This window comes from Amblyraja radiata, chromosome 34, assembly GCF_010909765.2.
Source record: "Amblyraja radiata isolate CabotCenter1 chromosome 34, sAmbRad1.1.pri, whole genome shotgun sequence".
Classification (NCBI taxonomy): domain Eukaryota; kingdom Metazoa; phylum Chordata; class Chondrichthyes; order Rajiformes; family Rajidae; genus Amblyraja; species Amblyraja radiata.
Window position 1 is genome coordinate 16457228 of NC_045989.1, and position 20027 is coordinate 16477254.

The 20027-nt window shown below is 41.6% G+C and overlaps 1 protein-coding gene across 21 annotated transcripts in view; it reads left to right on the forward strand.

The window, feature by feature from the left end:
- Positions 1–20027, forward strand: part of tcf12 (transcription factor 12) — a 151690-nt gene that overhangs the window by 3373 nt on the left and 128290 nt on the right. For 14 of the 21 annotated variants that reach the window (XM_033050564.1, XM_033050554.1, XM_033050560.1 and 11 more), the window contains exons 1-3: positions 855–1043; positions 1692–1786; positions 2376–2448. In XM_033050564.1, the coding sequence (XP_032906455.1) occupies positions 1715–1786; positions 2376–2448 (145 nt within the window). In that variant the 5' untranslated portion in view covers positions 855–1043; positions 1692–1714. Of the gene's footprint in view, positions 1–854; positions 1044–1214; positions 1332–1691; positions 1787–2375; positions 2449–16752; positions 16869–20027 lie in introns of those variants that run through there. The other 7 variants (XM_033050571.1, XM_033050555.1, XM_033050577.1 and 4 more) reach the window with 4 other exon arrangements.

The following is a 20027-nucleotide window of genomic DNA, read 5'->3' on the forward strand; positions in this document are numbered from 1 at the left end:
ATATGTTGTGGCTGACACAAGAGACTGCAGATGCTGGAATCTTGAGTGAAAAGCATACTGCTGGATATCTTGTTGAGTTCGAACATATGTAAATGACAAAAATAAACATTAATTCCAACTAAGTATGAATAATTCAACGCGTTAGTTATTGTTAATATGATAAAGCGATTTCCTTTCTAAAGGCATTAATTAATTCCAAAGATTGTCTCGTTTGTCCAGATATAGCTTTGATCTTCCAATGTCTATGACAATGAAATAGTTTCACACAAGCCACGATTCCAGACAATGCACAATTAAAATTATTCCAAGTTTAAAAACTGTGTAGCCTATCTTTATCAACATGAGCAGTTGCATAGTTTTTAAGTAACATTATTACCACTGCCATCTATTTGTTGATATGGTTCTGTTCTCTTCCACTGATGCCAGTTATTTCGAAGTCATTAAAGATTGCCTCCAGGATGAATATATATATATATATGTGTGTGTGTGTGTGTATATTGGCCTGCGTACTACAGGAAGATAACATCTGACTGACCATGCGTGTAATTCGACCCCATCAACTAATCTGCCGTCAATCAAATACAGGGGAAAACATACCGCTGCCTACTCCGCGCAAACAAAGCACTCATTATCATTCTTTTTTTGTAATCTCAACATCCACCAAGATGCAAGTGTAAGCATTAGATTGCACACTGCATAGTCTGTCTCCTGCAGAGAAGGGAAGGCAAGGAAGGTACATGATTCCTCTTTGCACAAGCAGCAGCTCGGAGGGATACAGCGTCCGCATACGGCGTGGTGACGCGGCTCAGCCCTCTCACTCAGTAGCCCCCCCCCCCCCCCAAAGAAAAGTCCGCTTGAAGGATCGGCGGTTGAGGAGGGCGAGGGTTGAGGCCGCCTCACGCGCCCACTCACTCACTCACTCACTCCCGCCCAGCCCTGCCCTGCTAGTGGAGGCCGGCACGGTGGCCGATCGCGGGGTGGGGGAGTCGAAGCCCTCACCCGAGAGCGGTGCCGCTGGAGGTTGGATGTTTGACGGAGTGGGGGGGGGGAGGAGAGGGGAGGGGAGCGGACGGACAAAGTTGAGGCGGCAGGGAGGGAGCGGGAGCCTGGGCCTCGGGAGGGCAAGAGCGGGGTAACTGGGAGGCCGGGCCGGGGCGGAGGAGAGGCACCGTCGGCTGGAAACGTCGCCCGGTGCCCGGTGCCCTCCCCGGGAGAGCGGGACGGCCGCAGCTCCGCTTAAACCCTCAGAAAGAGAGGGAACATCTGTGAAGGAGTTCACCCCCCGCGGAGTAAACACTGCTGGAGGCTGCTCTACACAAAACTTAATACTGGTGATTTACCCTCTTAAAAACACTTACATGGGGGTTGCCAGTCGAGGTTAACTAGTCTTTGTCATGTGGAATGTTAGCAGATTACCTGTCATTTATGGTAAAGTAACTTATACTTTTGTGGTTGAGAAGAGACGCACTTTCTTTATGTGGTTGGAGTCTGGTACAGACTTTTACTTGTTCAGGAAGTTCCCTCGAGTCTTATTTGTTAAGAGAGTTGGAATCGTGGATTTAAAATCTTTGCTCCATTCTTCTGCTCCTCGCCTCCCTGCAAACTATTAGAACATTTGTTAGCTTTTTAAAAATATATATACAACTAAATGCATTGTTTTTAAGTAACGTGGGTTCCTGTGTTTTGTTCATAGGTTTAGTGAGAATAATTCAAGATGAATCCACAGCAGCGGATGGCCGCTATAGGAACGGACAAGGAATTGAACGATCTGCTGGATTTTAGTGCGGTACGATGCTTGAAGGCTTTATCTTTAACATGTTTTGCCCATCACACAAACCATGTGAAAGCATGTGGTATTGCCAGGATCCAGTTTAGTCGCAAAGGAGCTCTTGAAGTTTTGCATTATGTCTAGACTTCAAGTCCAGTAGTTTCACAGGGATAGATTCACTTGGAAAGTGCTACAATTTTTAGTGACGTTCAGCACACGTTTAATTTTTGGGTTAGCACTGAATTAATTTAGAATGTTTTCTCCTTGCCTAAAGTTGTCTGTCGATGCTTTGACTAGCTCCAGCTTTCACCTGATCAGTATTGTTAGATTGGTGGAAATGGCAAATACATTGTTATTTAAATCGCCCAGTACTATGTTTTTATTAGAAGTCGCTCTTCACCAGTTTTGTAATTTCTGGTCCTGATGATCTGTAAAGGCAATCCTTGCAATATATTGTAATTGGTATTAATTAAAAAAAATGTAATTACATCACAGTCCTTGTTTCAATCACAAATACAGATTTTGTGTATTGCATTATCTTTTTAAATGGGTTTAGATGTATTAAACCACAAGAGTAAACTCATTAATCTCAATGTCTTTTTTTTAGATGTTTTCTCCTCCTGTTAATAGTGGAAAAAATGGACCAACTACACTTGCAAGCAGCCAGTTTGGTGGCTCGGGTAAGATTTAAATGCCGTCTATAATAAGTATTTTGAAATGGTTTTATTAAGAGACATCTATTTTTCTAATTGTATGTCATGGATGTATACCTCCTTTTGGAGGTTTGTTAGTGCTGACATGTTCTGAATGCTGGTACTTTAAATGTCTTATTTTTCAAGTCTTCATCTTAAGCCACAGTGAAGACGAGTGGGGAGATGTTAAGCCTTTTGGGGTTAATCATAAATCTTTGGAGGTTTTAAGGATTAGTGCAGAGATAAGTAATATGGTCTGCTATTTACGGTTTCAGGAAGCATGGATTGAAAATGAAATACTGTTCAGTTTGTGAAATTAAAACTGAAAGGTTTTTTGAAATGGGTATTACATTTTCATATGTAGGATTAAGCTGAATTTGTTCTGTCAAAAATTGAATTATTCCATATACTAATGGTTATTAATTATGTGTACGTTTTGTAATAATGTTTCCTTGGGTAATGTCAGAGGCCAGATAGTGGACTTGTATTTCACAATATAACATTAAAAAAGAATTGCAAAAAGGACCAAAAGCTCTCTATCTATGTTGAGCTTCTTCCTTCCCTCCCCCCCCCCCCCCCCCCCCCCCCCCCCCCCCCGATTTTTGGTTATCTTGTCGTTTTTCACTGAGAGATGTGTGACAAATTGTCAGAGGTTTATGTGGTCGGGTCAATAAAGAAGATTGCTTTTAAGCATACTTTTAAGTGTAAAATGGGGAAATGAAACAGTTTTGGATAAATAATTTGTCTACATGGTTTGCTCTCTTTAAATATGTTTAACTATGTTTTCGATGGAATATGCATCGTTGTCGGCAGTTTTTTGATTTTTGAATGTTGGATAATTTTATTGGTATTGGAGAATTTTAATTTTTGACTTTGTATATATCTTTTGTTTCTGACTGTGCATTTTGATTCAAGTTTGCCAAAACTAGTCCAAGTTTGAAATGTTATACTGTATTGCCTCATGGCACCACTTGGATACTTGCACAACCGTTGATAATCAGTGAAGGGAATTGTTGATTGTAATTTTTATTTGAAGGAAATAATTAGCCCTCTTTTCCATAGATTTGATTAATGTTTCTTAAATTTTAAGGAAAAATAAATAAATCTATGGTAATATTCCATTTATTTAATTGAATTAAATATTGAGTATCAAGGAGAAAATAGTGATTTTCAATAAACTAGTTGCATATGTGAATGTAAAACAGCAATTTAATTAGGCATTTAAATGTATGGATTCTTGCTTTATTCACATGCCATCTAAATGTAATCATACATTTCTGTTCTGGGGCTGCTGGGTTAAAGTTAATGAATTTTTGGTTGATTTTACAAAATTGTCTTATAAATGATGATTTTACAAATTTTCTTGAGTCTTGTGCAGGTTATTAATCTTTCATATATCGTTCTTAATAATCAGGGCATGTAGACATGTCTCACTGAATGAAGATTGAGAGTACAAAGATGTTTATTTGGAAACATTTGAAATGCACAGTCTCACTTGCACACCTTGACGTTTTTTTTGACCAGTTATTGCTCAACTAACCTGGATGCCATTTATTTGCTTCAATATTCTGTTTTTAAGTCCTCATGCCAATATCATTGTTGGCTGTGTATCATTTAGTAAATTCTTGTGAGGCAGCAGGTTGTGGCTTCAGGACTTATTTTGGAGACTGGCAAACAAATCCAAATTGACATGAGAATAGTATGCTGGAAACAAATAGCGGTCAGGCGACATTTGAAATGTTAACTGTCTCTATTTCTTCAGATGTGCTAAGATCTGCTGAATCTTTGTAGTGTTTTCTATTTATTTCAATTTTTCAGCATGTACAATTTTTAGAGGGACACATTGGTGTAGTACCATGAGAGTGCTGCACTGTTGGAGTTGATCTCTTTTGGATGAGATTTAAGTTCTCCAACTGTACAATTATACATTGCTCAGATTAAATAAATATTTTCCATGGATTCCATCTCATTGGTATAGTTGTGACTTGTAAAACCCCCCCAGAAATGGTATGTTTTGTGTATTGGTGTTGGAGAAAGGGTGTCTCTGTACTTCACAGTGGCATTTGAGTCAACCAGCATTTCCCCCCCCCCCCCCACCCCCCCCCTGATTTATTATTCCCTCCATTTCCCTCTCAATTTAATGATGGCTACAAGAATGTAAAACATTGATGCCTGTAAATTGTTGAGCTTTCTGTCATGGAATTGGATTTTTTGTAAATGTAATGGGTCTGACTCACTTGGCGATTTAATAAATGTTTTTTTAGGCAACTGCTGGCGATTGTCATAGTCGTAGCAGGTCGCTGAAAAACCGGCACCAACCTACGTCATCCTGGCGACAACCTACGGCAGCACTTACGTCAAGCTATGCTCATTGGCGTCAAACTCACTGTCGGCGAAAAAATTTCAACTTGTTGAAAATTTTGCGGCGACCAAAAAGACGTCACAACTTTTTGCGCGACTGAGGAGACTACTCCCGCCAATCATGCGGCGACAAACTAGTCACCTGTAGTTGCATAAAAAATCGCCTAAGTGGGACAGGCCCATAATAGTTTTCAATTGTACACAAATCAGGAGGCTTGAAAGAGTGAATAACGGAATAGAAAAGGTTTGAGGGCAGGTTTTCGGTCACAGCCTTTTTCGGCTGATATATTTGCATTTTGCATATTTACTGGTGCACAGTTGCGTCTAATTCCATAAGTATTTAACAACATTTGTGAGAGTAAAATAGTTTATTAAAAATCTTAACAAGATCAAATTTAGTCCATATGGTAGCAAAATATTGCATGATCATTGTTCACAGTTTGCAATTTAAGAGTGAAAGATATTTTGCCGATTCAATGTAAAATGAAATTACAGAAATCACGTTTGATGACTGCAGTTAACAGTATACCTTGCTAAGGATCTTTAGCTTTGAACTTTGAAATTTTTGTGTAACATTTAAAAAAAAAAAATAATTCATCGTTTGTGGTGATGGGAAGCTTGTGTGTTTTTTGGGTGAGAAAGCTGAGGGAAGATCGCTGAAGATGCTTGAAATTATAGTGCACCAAATCAAAACATACTACATCTTATGGCACGAGTAAGTGGATGTCCAGAGTGCACAGTTTGGAATTGACTGGCAAAATAATCCAGGGATAACAAGAACATCCTCATCAGACACCCTATTTATTGATTATAGCTCTGCCTTCACCAAAATTTGAACTAAATTCCTGGACCTAGGCCTCAGCATCTGCTTCTGTAACTGAATCCTTGACTTTCTCACCTGTAGGCCACAATCAGTAAAGGGCCTGTCCCACTTTCACGACCTAATTCACGACCTCTGCCAAGTTTGCCCATGACTCATACTCGCAGCATGGTCGTCACAAGGTCATAGGAGGTCGTAGGTAGGTCGTAGCAGGCCGTGATGCTAGTCGTAGGTACTCGTGGCATCAAGCAGAACGGGGTGTTTTTCTAGCGTGATGAAAAATGTCCACGAGTAAAAAAGGTTGTGAATTAGGTCGTGAAAGTGGGACAGGACCTTAAGGTTGCGCTGCAAAGCATCCTCTACGATAATTCTCAACACCTGTGCCCGGCAAGCTAGGTCCTCAGCCCTTCACTGTATTCCATGTGCATTCACAAATGTGTGGCCAAATTCTGCTTCAAATAGCCCTTTCCCCTTCCCCATTGACGCCATCTACACGTCAAGTTGCCTCTGGAAAGCAACCAACGTAATCAAGGAACACTTACACCCTTGTCACTCCTCCCTCCCCCTTATGTTAGGCAGGTGGTGCAAAAGACTGAAAGCAACGTACCAGATCCAAGAACAGCTTCTGCTCCTGCTATTGTCAGAATTTTGAACAGACCGCTCATGCTAAGGATGAATTCCTAATCAACCTCGTTGTGGCCCTTGCATTTATTATCTGCACTTTCTTTGTGGCTTGATCATTATATTTCTCTTTTAGTATTAGCTGTTGTACTGTGTGTGGTATGATCACACTTGTGTTTGATCCGCCTGGATAGCACATACAATGCAAAACTTTGTTTTATCTCGGTACTTGTGACAATAATATGGATTCTAGATATTTGTAGTACCGTAAATCTTGAGGTGCCATTAATTATCTTAAATGCTCACAGGAATGCATTTTATATGGTGCTTAGTTTTAAACTAGGTTGTGCAACATATGTTTGCAAATACTTTATTCCCTAAAGCCAGAAAATCTATTTCCAGTCATTGCTTGCAAAGGGAACTGAAGACTGAACTGCATGTATGGAGCATTCCGAATTAAGTATTTGGTGCATTTTAGATGTTTACGGATCTGCAATGGCATTCCTAATGGAAGTTTGTCAGAATTTCATTCATAGCCATTGACCAGAATGTTGTTTATTTTGGTATAGGCAATGGGTTACAGGATTCTGGATTAGGTCGCTTAATATTTTCAGTAGCAAGACATACTTAATGGCATTGTAGATCTTGACAATGTTTCTGTCAATGATAACAGTTAATATTTACCCTTGAAGATTTGTTACTTTTGATAGATTTGATGTAGTTGAAGCAATAGAGGTAGTTAATGGTATAATGAATAGTGGCATTCTTTCACGCAAAGTGGTTTTTATTTTCTCCTCTGTAAGCTTAAAATTCCAATATTGAAGTACAAAAAGCACATTTAGTTGAGAGTAAGGGTGAAAGAGTTTTTGTTTGCTGGATATATTATTTTCCAATATTGTCCATTGATTTTAACGGTTAACTGGCACCTATAGAATTATACTTTGTACTTTATTGTCATATTATACTATAGGCGCATTGTGTCCCTATTTATCATTTCTGTGTGCCTGATGTTTGTACACTATGGAGTGACTGCAGCCTTGTTGCTTCCAATGAAAGTACAGGTGCACAACCTTTTATCCGAAAGCCTTGGGACCAGACACTTTTCGTAATTCAGAATTTGTCGGTCTTCGGAATGGAAATTTTTTAGCGTAGATTTTAATGGCTGGCTCAGTGGTAGAGTGCTCGGCTCATATCCGCAAGGTCGCGAGTTTGCGACTTGATCCTGGCAGTTACTCGATCGCGAGTTTGAGTCTTCAATGTCGTTTTTTCTTGCAGAATAAATGTTTGTATGAAATACAGTGTAGGAGAGGTGTACTGACTGTGTGGGCAGAACTTTGGAAGTGATTGCCCACCAGTCTAAAAAGCCGCTGTGTCTCCCTGTCCCTGGGATAGCAGGGGGCGATCAAACAGCACAATACCCCCCTCCCCCTCCAACTCCAGAGGAATCCGCTCCCCGATGGGCCGCTACCAAAGATCATAGAGGAGCTCCTCTATGATCTTTGGCCGCTACAGCGACAAGTGGCAGTTCGCCCACAGCCCGAGCTGCGCCCCCTCATCCGCCACCCCAAGAACAAGACGTACCTTGCACACCATCAGCTTCTGCCCCTACGTGTTCCTCTGGAGTTGGAGCGGGACTGGGCTGGAGTTGCTGCTGGCTGTGGGTCTCTGGGATCTCCGTGCTTGCAGTGGGCCTGGGGGTCGGTGGGCGGCGGTGGGAGCTGTGGACCTACGGACCTACCTCCGTGGAGCTAGCCAGCTTCGGAGCGTGGAGAGTTGCGGGGGCGAGCTGCTGCGACCCGACTCCGGTGGATGGTGACACCGGGAGCTCGCGGGTCTCCGGTGGGAGACTGCTTTGCGGGGCACCGGCAGTGGCGACTTCTCCCGCCCGAATTACGGGGTTGAGAGCAAACATCATAGAGGTTGAGAGTGACCTGGAGGGGGGCCTTACAACGCCCGGCGCGGCTGTCAATTGCCGCGGACTTGCTAGCGCCCGCCGGGGGCTCCAACATCAAGACCCGGGGCAGGGCCCTACATCTCCCGGCGTGGCTTTGAGTGGCCGCTCCCCGATGGGCCCCTACGACGCCCCGAGCTGCGCCCCGTCATCCGCAACCCAGGTTCCTCTGTAGTTGGAGTGGGGCTGGGCTGGGCTGCTGTTGGCTGTGGGTCTCTGGGATCTCCGTGCTTGCGGTGGGCCTGGTGGTCGGTGTCTTAATTGGTCCTGACACGGTCCTGCTGCAATCGCCGACGTGAAGACAGTGCAAAGCCCCCGCGCCGGTGCAATGGGCGGGGAGCTGGAGAGGGAAGGGAAGGGGTCACACACATGGCCGGGAAGCAGAGGGGTGTAGGTGGGGTGATACTGAAGCGAGCGACAATCTGCTGCTGCCTGCCCCGCTGAGTTAAAAAGTTCCCACGCAAGACTCACGAAACACTGTATATCGTGAGTCTACCGTGGGAACTTTTTAATTCAGCGGGCAGGCAGCAGCATATTGTCAATTATTAACCCTCCTGCGCAATATACCCTCACCTTCTCTTTTATGAATGGGGATTTAGTTCCCCTTTCTTCGAGGACCGACCGGAGGTTCCGCTGTCACCTCTGCGGGCCGCCCTCGGTGAACGTTTTCAAGGACCTTTCTTCAAGGACCGAAAAAATGGCCGCTATTCGGAGGTTTTCGTTATTTGGATCTTCGGATAAAAGGTTGTGCACCTGTACTACGATTGTAACAAATGATTTTTAAATTCCTGCTTCCTCATCTCCACACCAATTGTGATCTGTATGGCTTGATGCCTGAACAAATCTTTCATTGGGAATGGAGTGGAAGGAAATCCTGGTAGTTACATGTTCTTGGCATGTTTTAATTTTGATAGAGTGGAGTTGGTTTATGGTAATATACTTTATTATCTATCAATCAGAAGAAAGATGTTTAATACAAATCCAAGAAGAATTCCATTAGTTCTGGACTTTATCTTCAGTTCATTTTGATACTGAGTTGCATGATTTCCTATAGTGAAGGGAACAGTCTGCATTTGTTCAGCTGGGGTGAAATTTTCACCTTTTCACATTTTCATTTGTTCAGGACATCACCTATTCCTTTTATTCAGAGATGCTGTCTGACCTGCTGAGTTACTCCAGCATTTTGTGCCTATGTCATTTTCAGAAATTGGTAATTGAGCAAACCAAGTTTGGGATAGTTATCTAAATCAACATGTAGAGGAACCAACGAGAGAGCAAGCTATTTTAGACTGGGTATTGAGTAATGAGGAAGGGTTAGTTAGCAGTCTTGTTGTACGTGCCCCCTTGGGCAAGAGTGACCATAATATGGTTGAGTTCTTCATTAGGATGGAGAGTGACATTGTTAATTCAGAAACAATGGTTCTGAACTTAAAGAAAGGTAACTTTGAGGGTATGAGACGTGAATTGGCCAAGATTGACTGGCAATTAATTCTAAAAGGGTTGACGGTGGATATGCAATGGAAGACATTTAAAGACTGCACGGATGAACTACAAAAATTGTTCATCCCAGTTTGGCAAAAGAATAAATCAGGGAAGGTAATAATAAATAATAATAATAATAATAAATACTTTATTGATCCCCTCAGGGAAATTCAGATGTCCAGAAGCTCCCAACCAACAAACCCACAGATTCAAAACGAACGCAGACAGAAAATACATAGAATACAATGTGGACATTGTAGTACATCCGTGGATAACAAGGGAAATCAGGGATAGTATCAAAGCGAAGGATGATGCGTACAAATTAGCCAGAAAAAGCAGTTTACCGGAGGACTGGGAGAAATTCAGAGACCAGCAGAGGAGGACAAAGGGCTTAATTAGGAAAGGAAAAATAGATTATGAAAGAAAACTGGCAGGGAACATAAAAACTGACTGCAAAAGTTTTTATAGATATGTGAAAAGAAAGAGATTAGTTAAAACAAATGTAGGTCCCTTGCAGTCAGAAACAGGTGAGTTGATCATGGGGAACAAGGATATGGCGGACCAATTGAATAACTACTTTGGTTCCGTCTTCACTAAGGAAGACATAAATAATCTGCCGGAAATAGCAGGGGACCGCGGGTCAAAGGAGTTGGAGGAATTGAGTGAAATCCAGGTTAGCCGGGAAGTGGTGTTGGGTAAATTGAATGGATTAAAGGCCGATAAATCCCCAGGGCCAGATAGGCTGCATCCCAGAGTACTTAAGGAAGAAGCTCCAGAAATAGTGGATGCATTAGTAATAATCTTTCAAAACTCTTTAGATTCTGGAGTAGTTCCTGAGGATTGGCGGGTAGCAAACGTAACCCCACTTTTTAAGAAGGGAGGGAGAGAAAAAACGGGGAATTACAGACCAGTTAGTCTAACATCGGTAGTGGGGAAACTGCTAGAGTCAGTTATTAAAGATGGGATTGCAGCACATTTGGAAAGTGGTGAAATCATTGGACAAAGTCAGCATGGATTTACAAAAGGTAAATCATGTCTGACGAATCTTATAGAATTTTTCGAGGATGTAACTAGTAGCGTGGATAGGGGAGAACCAGTGGATGTGGTGTATCTGGACTTCCAGAAGGCTTTCGACAAGGTCCCACATAAGAGATTAGTATACAAACTTAAAGCACACGGCATTGGGGGTTCAGTATTGATGTGGATAGAGAACTGGCTGGCAAACAGGAAGCAAAGAGTAGGAGTAAACGGGTCCTTTTCACAATGGCAGGCAGTGACTAGTGGGGTACCGCAAGGCTCAGTGCTGGGACCCCAGCTATTTACAATATATATTAATGATCTGGATGAGGGAATTGAAGGCAATATCTCCAAGTTTGTGGATGACACTAAGCTGGGGGGCAGTGTTAGCTGTGAGGAGGATGCTAGGAGACTGCAAGGTGACTTGGATAGGCTGGGTGAGTGGGCAAATGTTTGGCAGATGCAGTATAATGTGGATAAATGTGAGGTTATCCATTTTGGTGGCAAAAACAGGAAAGCAGACTATTATCTAAATGGCGGCCGACTAGGAAAAGGGGAGATGCAGCGAGACCTGGGTGTCATGGTACACCAGTCATTGAAAGTAGGCATGCAGGTGCAGCAGGCAGTGAAGAAAGTGAATGGTATGTTAGCTTTCATAGCAAAAGGATTTGAGTATAGGAGCAGGGAGGTTCTACTGCAGTTGTACAGGGTCTTGGTGAGACCACACCTGGAGTATTGCGTACAGTTTTGGTCTCCAAATCTGAGGAAGGACATTATTGCCATAGAGGGAGTGCAGAGAAGGTTCACCAGACTGATTCCTGGGATGTCAAGGCTGTCTTATGAAGAAAGACTGGATAGACTTGGTTTATACTCTCTAGAATTTAGGAGATTGAGGGGATCTTATAGAAGCTTATAAAATTCTTAAGGGGTTGGACAGGGTAGATGCAGGAAGATTGCTCCCGATGTTGGGGAAGTCCAGGACAAGGGGTCACAGCTTAAGGATAAGGGGGAAATCCTTTAAAACCGAGATGAGGAGAACTTTTTTCACACAGAGAGTGGTGAATCTCTGGAACTCTCTGCCACAGAGGGTAGTCGAGGCCAGTTCATTGGCTATATTTAAGAGGGAGTTAGATGTGGCCCTTGTGGCTAAGGGGATCAGAGGGTATGGAGAGAAGGCAGGTACGGGATACTGAGTTGGATGATCAGCCATGATCATATTGAATGGCGGTGCAGGCTCGAAGGGCCGAATGGCCTACTCCTGCACCTAATTTCTATGTTTCTAAGAGAGGCAGAACTGTTTTCTTTATACAAGGATTGGTAAGCAGTACACTACCATTGCCTTTTCCTGACTGTGGAAAGGAGTAATTTGAAGATCAAACAAACACAAAACGATGGTTTACTGGGCAGCTCTGCTTCCTAGTCGTGCAGTACCTATTGTGGGTACAGGTCCACCACCGATTTTCCCAGCAAACTTGGTTCCAGAGCCTTTCTGGATTATCCGTTTTATCATACCATCAGAGACCATGGTCTTTGGGAGTAGTCCAACAGTCCCGGAATGGTCCTCCAAGGGGCCACGATACCGGCCTGCAAAGTTGGCCTCTGAAGTTGGCGATGGGAATGGATCTACTGGCTCCGGCCGAGCCAGGCACTGTTTTTTTTGGGGGGGGGGGGGGGGGGGGCAAAGTAGTTCTTGTAATTTTGTTCGGATTAAAGGAGGTGCCGGACCACCTGTTGCCAGAAAATTGTAAGTGGGCCAAAACCTGGAAACACTGGGGTGATTTTCCCCTATGTTACATCTGCAAAAGCCTTTAAATCCACTGTAGAATAAGCAGTCTAATGTCTTCTCCCAAGCCAGTGATCATAGCATTTAAGCCTGAATTACATTAACTTGGTTTCAATGGGCAGGTATTTATTTAGTGCAAGACTTCTGAAAGCCACCTCCCCTTTTGAGCTTATCATGGCAAGCAGTTATCAAGTTGATAGAATAAATTATTCAGGGTTGCTCTTGGTTACAGGTAATGTCCCTTATTGACTCCTGCCAAGCACTCAACTGGAAATCGAGAAATATTCTTGTTCTGTAACCATGCTTTGTAAAAGTGCCATGAATTGGGTAATTGCAAATGGAGAAAGAACAGAATTGGACAAATGCAGGGATCTGTCCATATATATTGTGCCTTACTTCAAAGTGGGTTCAATATTCTTAAATTTGGTATTTTGTAAGTTGCTTTTAGTAGAACTTTCATTTTAAATGCTTTTTTTTGTTGTTTGGTAACCTCATGGAGTTGCCTATTGGGCTTTTGCATCACCTTTAAGATGTCCAATGCGTGTTATTTAATTAGTAGTTTATTTTTGGGTGACCAGTTGACCTTTTTAACAAGTGTCCTGCTTAATTCTTTGAAAGATACAATTGACAATTGTTGCCTTTGAATGACTGGCTGGTTTTGAAATGTTTGAGTTTGGGCATCATGTGTGTGTCATAGATCATTTCAATCATTCTCACTGAGGAGCATGTTTCCATAGCAATTGTGATCTATGGAAAGGAAGTGATGCCTTGGGAAGCTGCAGAATCGTTTACGTTCCTCTATGTGGAAAGATTTGTCTGATTGCATATAAAAGATTAATTTAATGTTGGAAATAGGCATTCAACTTTAAATATGGTTTAATGTCTGCCTTAAATGGTGTGTCTGTTCCTTCTTGCAAATGTTTCCCCATATTTAAAAAAAATATTACTTGCAGATTAGTTTATAATGAGTGGAATTGTTGATTAATGACAGCTTTAGCAAATTTAAACAACTCTCAATACTACTTGGTAGTGCAAACTAGATCACCTTTCAGGGAAGGGATACATTGAGCAGAACACTCAGTAGCTAAAGTGTATTTTTAATAAGATCATGTCATAACATATTATTTGTCTAGTCATGGTAATCTTACACACCCTTGTTTGCATGTATCTCCGCCTTAACAATATTCAAAGACTAGCCCCTGCAATTTGCTCAACTCTTATGAAGAAATGTAATCTCTTTTTAATGGAAGACCTCATTTTTAAACCAATCCCCTGGTTTTGGATTCTCCCGAGAAGGAAATATCCTCCCCACATTTACATGACCTTCTTGTTTTGGTCATTCGCTGTTGCTCTTCGAAACTCTAGCAGAAATGAAAACATAGGCTATCCAAGCTTTACTCATTAGACAACTCGCCCACTCCAGATACTAGTATGGTAAGCTTGCTCTGAAGTCCTTCCAGCTCATTATGTTTTTCCCTCAATGAGACCATGATGTACACAGTACTCCAGACGTAGTTTCCAAGATGGAAGGCAAGCCCTCTTACTTATTTATTGCTCATAGAATTGAATACATGAGAACATTGTGGCTTTTCTAATTACTTGCTGGGGCTTCATACTGACACTTTGCAATTTGTTGACTTTAAAAAAAAGATCTTCTGCAATCTCTTGCCATTGAGATAAAATGCTGCTGCTTTTCTTGTCGAGGTGGACAGTTTCATATTTTCCCGCGTTATACCCGATTTACCTCATCTTTGCTCCTCACTTGATTAGTGAGCACAGGGATAAATGTTCCCCTGCAGCAGTATAAGATTTACTTGGTTCTAAATTTGGCTTTGCTAATGCATTTGCACTTTGTACTAAGGAAAGATGCTACTTTAACGGTTTTATTACACGAAAAAAGAAGCTGAGTCTGCAGCATAAGGAAAATTGCCAGTTGACATTTTGGGTCTGAAAGGCAAATTTGGTAAATTCATGCTGTTTTCAAGTCAGCTTTATGAATTCTGAGTAAATAATATGCCAATATTTGTGCAAGAGACAGCTAAATCAGTGTTCTTGGAGAACACAATTTTAGCAAAATTAATTTGACATTTTTAATAGTTATTCTGATTAATTTTCTATTTTATATTCTAATGTTTTGACACTAACATAAATGGAATTTATTGATTCTCTAACTGCATCTCTAAATATTAGTGGCTTACAATCATAAATATGCAATATTTCTGCAATGAAGCATTATTTCAAAGGTCAAAGGTATCAAAGGTATTTTATTGGTCACATTCACATACACCTAGGTGTAGTGAAGTGAAATGCTTCTTGCCATTTTGCAGCACATAAAGAAGGAATACAGACATAACATTAATAAGAGTTTTAAACATAAAGAACATCCCCCCACAATGGTTCCCATTATGAGGGAAGGCACAAAGTCCAGTCCCCAACCCCAGTTCACCCATAGTCGGGCCTATTGAGGCCTCCACAGTTGCCTCTACGGAGGCCCGATGTTCCAGGCCGTTCTCGCCGGGTGATGTTGCTCCGGTGTCGGGAGAGTCCTCTCAGCGGCTTGGGAACCCTGGAATGGCCGCTTCCGCACTGGAGGCCGCGGCTTCCAAAGCCAACAAGGCTGCGCCGGTTGGAGCTCCACCACTGGCGATCTCATCTAGAGATCCCAGGCACCCGGTGTAAAGTTCAGCGCCGCTGCCCGCAGCTGGTCGATCCACAGTCCCGCAGCTCCGCGATGTTTTCCTCAGCGATCTTCAACTCACCAGAGCTCCAGCGCGGCGACCCGGGCAAGGCATCGCCCGCTCCGCGATAGCGCTGTGCTGCCGCCGAAGCCAAGGTTCTGGGCGGTCCCCGACAGGAAACGCAGCTCCAGGCCCGCTGGTAGGCTGCGAGGACGGGTCGTAGCTGCAGCCCGGAGAAAAGCTGCCTCTCCGACCAGGTAGGGACCCTGAAAGGTAGTTTCCCCCTTTCCCCCCCCCCCCCCCCCACCCCCCACATAAAAAAAGTCTAGACCTCCAAACAAAACACTTAACTAACTAAAATAAAAAATAAAAAGATGAAAAGACAGACAGCTGCTGGCTGGGCTGCAGCCGTGCACAGGACAGCGCCCCCCACTATTGGGTAAATTTATAAATGTCAACTGGCTTTTAAAATTTCATTCAGAAATTCATTCAGAAATAGACTTTCTCTCGTAATTCTTCTTAAGGTCCTCCAATCATGATTACTATGATGGATCCTTTTCTCCCCCACCCCAAATAGCAAGAAGCAGAAGATACATTTATCCTTAAGGCAATGGTAAGTCAATCCCATAAATCTTTCAATAGCTTTGAAACTTGGACAAAATGCAAGAAAATGGCTGGAAAAAAAAGACTAGCTGTGCAATTCAACTTCTGTATTTCACTTATTTCGTCTGGGTTTCCAATAATGCCAATTTGCTGAAACAACGTGACAAAATTGGTGAGAAAGAAACTTGCCTAGAAGACTTGCCAATATGCTTTTAAAAAAAAAAATCTAGTTGCATCTAATTTTGTAACTTATATCTCTATGTTCTTGGCATACTAGGATCTGTTTTTACCTGATCTTTCTAATATATCATTCCACATTGATTACTTCTGTGAATTGGAAGGGTCCGATTTATTCCGATTAGCTTTTAGTATGTGGCATTCAGATCACAGCCTATTTCGTTAGATTAATGGCTCCTTCAATTTTGTTATCGCAGAATTGTATATAGTGGGATTGATGCTATAAATGATTTTATTTTTGGTTTGGTGAAGAATTCAAGAGGTTAAATTAAATGTTAACCTGAAGCCATAGCATAATCTGGTCTGTTGAAGCTCTCATTGCCTTCCTGTGATAATTGATTCTCCAAAGTCCTAAATATCTCGTGGGTTTCTAAACAAGACTTAAAAAATATGCCAGTTTACTAGTTATGCTCACATCTATTCGGTATATGGGTCTGAGAATTATTTTCCTTGTCTTTATGAATACAGTTCTGTTCTCATCTAATTTGACAGCAAGAGTAACCAGCTAACAGTTTTATTTTGTTTTGCCATGTTAACTGTACAACTTTTAGGATGTGCATGTTTTAAGCATGTGCATTTTTTTTTCGTTCTGAATTTGACAGTATGCCCTTAATTAGAATTGACAGTGTCACAGCTGAATTCAGAGTGATGGGGGTTGTCATTACATTCATAATTTAATTATCTAAGCTAGTAATGTAGTAATAGATTGTAACATTCTCATTTTTCAGGATCTCTAACTAGTATCTTCAGTTTATTTGTTTTGTGGAATCTGACCCTCCATGGGATAATTGAAGTAAATGGAGGAAATGGGTTTCACGAAAATGCTGAATGAGAACATGAAGATCATTAAGTAAGGTTAGTTGAAGTAAGTTTTGTGGAAAGCTCACGTAACGCACAAACACTGTCAAAGGCAAGTTGTATAGGATGGGTTCTGTCTATAGATTTCTGTGTAATTTCATTGTCTTGAATGACCTGCACATCAGTTGTAATGGACATAGCTAGATTGTTCTCTTGTGGGCATTTGGGCAAATGTACAATCCTTTTGTGGCAAGAAAAGGAAGACAATAGATCAGATTTGATCTCTTGTCTGATTTGATCTCTTGTCTGATTTGATTGATATTAGTTGATGTTTGGGTTGTTGCAATTTCTCAATGCCCCCAAGTGATGAAGAGCAGAAAAATGGGAGCTAGTTTCCAGCTGCTTGAGAAGTATCAATGAGTTGGATGACTTCAGGATTCTGCCGAGTGCTGAGTGTGATCTCTGGTTTGCACAGAAGAGAGTATTTTAAGGAAGAGTCTGCATTTCGATCTTTCTACTCACGGAGTAAAGTCCTCTACTTAAAATTTGAGTATATTCATCCATCCAGTTTTTTTTGACTAAAATTACTTTGTAGACTCGTTTGTGGTTAGTATTTTTTAACTTTTAAGATACAAACACTTGGACCAATATTTCATGCTTAAAGTTTGATTTCAATACTGAGATACATTCATCAACTAGGTTAAAACAACTGCTGATGCTAGGGGGAAATAAAGCTTTTGTCCCAACTTTCAAGTTGGAGTCTCTCGGGGATAATTGTTGCATTCACCATGATCCTTGTATAAGCTTGAGGACTTGGAATGCTACTTAATGCCAAGAAATAACTGTCATTAGATATTGGACAGATTCATTCTTCAAACATTGAGTAAGCATTGAGTAAAATTGCAATTTAACTTAGTATAAATTTCCAGCCACTGCCTTGAATCCCAATCTTCTGTCAGTGAAGGTCTTCTGTTACAAATGCATACGTATCACCCCTATATGTTAAATGCAGTAAATCCTTTCATGTATTTATATTTAAATGTTTTTAAGTTAAAACATTTCACTTTTTTGGTTGGAACGCACAGGTGTTCCACTGCCACTGAATCCCAAAATCTTTTGTGGCCTTTCTTAACAAGACTTTTAAGCTATTGGTTCTTTTGCTAATGAGATTATTCAACATAATGCATTTGATCCTCTGGGTGATCCCTGGGGGAGAGATTTAATTTTAAAGTGTGAAGTTATTCAGCGAATTGGCAATAAGTTCAACCTTTTCCACATCTATGTGTTTTGTTTTAAAAGTACGTTGCTGCCTCTACCTTAGTCCACATGGTTCAGGGTGATAAATCCTAATCTCATGCAAATGAAAGTCTTGGTTCTCTGCAACCTTGCCTGCAAAGTAATCTCCTGGAGTCAATGGGGGGAATATTTAGTTATTGGTGTTCAGTTGTTTATAGAATATATCCATATTAAAATTGTTGACTGCGGGTGCTGATTTTGTGGTTGAGTTTCAATGCCAGAATAACAAGAGCATTTGCTTTTTTTTGGCATTTAATGCTATATTTCCTTGTGAAATATTTTCCAAATGCACCCTTTTTAAGGCAAATAAATTGAAGAATGGAATGACTATGGTGGTGATTGGGGCATTAAATGCAACTCGCATGTGTCTCCTCGGTACCCCACAGCTTCAACCTTGTTCTCCCTAGTCGCAACAGATACAGAGTCCCTCTAGCCCTTGCGTTTCACCCCATCAGCTGTCGCATACAACAGATAATTATTCCAACGGGATACCACCACTAGTCACATCTTCCCATCTCAACCAACTTTCCACCTTCCGCAGAGACCGTTCCCTCCACAACTCCCTGGTTAACTCATCCCATCCCACCCAAACAACCCCGTCCCCAGGTACCTTCCCCTGCAACTGCAGGAGATGCAACAGCTGTCCCAATACTACCTCCCTCAACACTTTCCAGGGACCCAGACAGTCCTTTCAGGTTAGACAAAGGTTCACTTGCACCTCCTTCAACTTCATCTACTGTATCCTTTGTTCAAGATGTGCACTCGTACATCGGCGAGACCAAACGTAGACTGGGCGATTGTTTCGCTGAATTCCTTCATTCAGTCTGCCTGGACCAACCTGATCTCCCAGTTGCTAAACACTTTAATTCTCCTTCCCATTCCCACACTGATCTTTCTGTCCGAGGTCTGCTCTATTGTCAGAGTGATGTGAAACGCAAATTGGAGGAATAGCATCTCATATTTCCCTTAGGCAGCCTACAGCCCAGTGGTATGAATATTGATTTCTCCAACTTCAAGTAACCCCCGCATTCCCTCTCTCTCCATTCCTCCCCCACCCAAGTCGCACCAGCTTCTCGTTTTCACCCAACAAGCTGCTAACAATGGCCCGTTTCCTTTATCATTGTTACTATTTTGCATATCTTTCATTCATTGTTCTACATCTCTCTACATCATCATCTATATCTCCCATTTTCCTTCCCATGACTTTCAGTCTGAAGGAGGGTCTCGACCCGAAACGTCACCCATTCCTTCTCTCCAGAGATGCTGCCTGTCCCGCTGAGGTACTCCAGCTTTTTGGGTCTATCTTCGGTTTAAACCAGCATCTGCAGTTCCTTCTTACCCACAAAACTACAATTGTTATTGTGTTATACTCACAATTTTTCAGGATTTTATAGTGGAAAATGACTAGCATTAACAAATGAAATGGAAAGTTGCATGCGAGTTTGCAATTTTATAGTTGATTCATTTTTATACCAGATAATGCTGGATTTTATTTACCAGGAAGGGATTTTTATTCTTTTCCTTGAACATACCACAGTTTTTCATCCTCTGTAATTTTTAATTATTCTAATTTAAAAAAAAAAGCATTTAAGATTATTTTACCTTGGAGTATCCTGGGTGGAATAGTATAATTATGTCCCCCCTCTCATATATGTTCAGTGTAGATAGTCAACCTGTTCTTCTTTAACTCTTCTCCTGCCCAACCTGCACATTAATTTTTTTGGCAGGCTATGTGCTCATCCACAATCTAAAACCTTTCCCAGTCATGTTGCTAAAATAGAGGCTTGAACTAAAAGATTGGGTGCTAGTGGAGATTAGAGTTGAACCTTCACAATGGTAGTCCATATTGAAGAATCTGGCTGGTGAACTTGTAGCCCAATTAGTTTTATCCAGTCATGCTCTTATTTCCTTGATGGCTCA